Source organism: Littorina saxatilis, linkage group LG11, assembly GCF_037325665.1.
Source record: "Littorina saxatilis isolate snail1 linkage group LG11, US_GU_Lsax_2.0, whole genome shotgun sequence".
NCBI classification, from domain to species: Eukaryota; Metazoa; Mollusca; class Gastropoda; order Littorinimorpha; family Littorinidae; genus Littorina; species Littorina saxatilis.
The window spans coordinates 41,416,786-41,418,309 of record NC_090255.1 but is presented as its reverse complement, the minus strand read 5'-3'; the positions used below and the strand labels follow the sequence as shown (position 1 = coordinate 41,418,309).

The following is a 1,524-nucleotide window of genomic DNA, read 5'->3' as shown; positions in this document are numbered from 1 at the left end:
ATGCACTTCCTAAGTTATCCCTTACACTCGTTTTGTATGAGCACACCAACACATTGCAATTCAAAATAAAATTAGATTGCTAAAAAATCTTAGCACACACTCGGACACAAACACATAGTCACTGACACACTGACACAGACAGGCAGTAGAATAGACAGGTGTACAGACAGACAGACAGACAGACAGACAGACAGACAGACAGACAGACAGACAGACAGACAGACAGACAGACAGACAGACAGACAGCAATATTATTAAAGTCAAAAGCAGTCCTCAAACTCAGTAATTGCCGCATTAAGTGACAGGGAAGCAGAAGGAGAAACGGATACATGATAAATAAGCTGAACAGCGAATCGACACACACGCGTGACATATATACTCGCTGTATACAGATAATTATGTGCTCCCTGAGCCAGCAAATGTAGATTGAAAACGGTGGCTGGGCCAACATGATGAAAGGCACAAAATTGGCAAGCAAAGATTTCAACACAGAAAAGAGCTGATATTGGTGTTTTTTTCAACCACAAAAAGGTCCCGTTGATAACGATATTGTGCCTACCAACAGCACTGTAACTGGAACAGACAATGCAGACACCATAACCATTTTTACTCCGGAGATCAGCAAATAGCACCAAAAAAAACACACAAAAAAAGCAACACGGAACGTTCTTCTCTTCCAAGACCAGGCCAGACATCACAAAGCAAGGGCCGTAACTCAGTTTCTAGAAGACCAGGGGGTCCAAGTGTTGTCTCACCAACCCTACAGTCCCAGCCTCGTCGCCTTTCACTTGTTATTCCTTCTCTTGAAGAATAGACTCGGAAGCTTCATCGCATTAAGGGCATTGCAAACCTCACAATCAGAGCTCACCGCTATCCCCAGGAAGGAATATGGGAAGGCTTTTTCTTATTGGCTCAGGCACTTCGCGACGTTGCAGCGAAGTAGGAGGGGAGTAAGGGATGATGCAATCTTGGCCAGGAGACCCCAAACAGTACCGTCTCCACAAAACCACATTCGATCTTCTTGTTTGGGCCACACCTCGTATAACGTTCTGTGTTAGATGTGCAACACAAAAACGCTCAGCATTTGCATTTCTTCTTCATTATCTTTCCATATTGTGCATCTGTGTCAGAGTTGCACTACAAAAACGCTCAGCATGCGCAATTCTTCTTCATCGTCTTTTCAACTGGTGGGTCTGACTTGTCTTGCAGTTTAATCGTTGTCGACTTGCTTGACTCCTCAAACTGTTTCATCTCCTCCGCATCCCACAGTCGCTTTGCGATCGTTCTGAAACATGCCTCCACGTTTTCACCAGTCAGAGAACTGACCATGAAATGGTCTACTACAAGGACGCCATTTAGTTTGGACAAATCCTCAATCTCATTGTCAGACAACACAAAGTCGCGTCCCAAGTCGATCTTGTTTGCGATCAGAAAAACCGAGACTTTACAGTCTTTCGCGTATTGTTTGAGGTCTTTGAGTAGGTCACTGATTCTGAGCTTGGTTTTCTCGTCGTACATGACAAG

The 1,524-nt window shown here is 44.3% G+C and overlaps 1 protein-coding gene across 1 annotated transcript in view; it reads right to left on the bottom strand.

Moving 5' to 3' along the window:
* Window positions 1-1,149: 1,149 nt before the first annotated feature.
* Window positions 1,150-1,524, bottom strand: part of LOC138979580 (ras-related protein Rab-1-like) — a 1,958-nt gene continuing 1,583 nt past the window's right edge. The window contains exon 2 of the mRNA XM_070352293.1: window positions 1,150-1,524. This exon is cut by the window's right edge and continues 344 nt beyond it. Within this exon, the coding sequence (XP_070208394.1) occupies window positions 1,150-1,524 (375 nt within the window).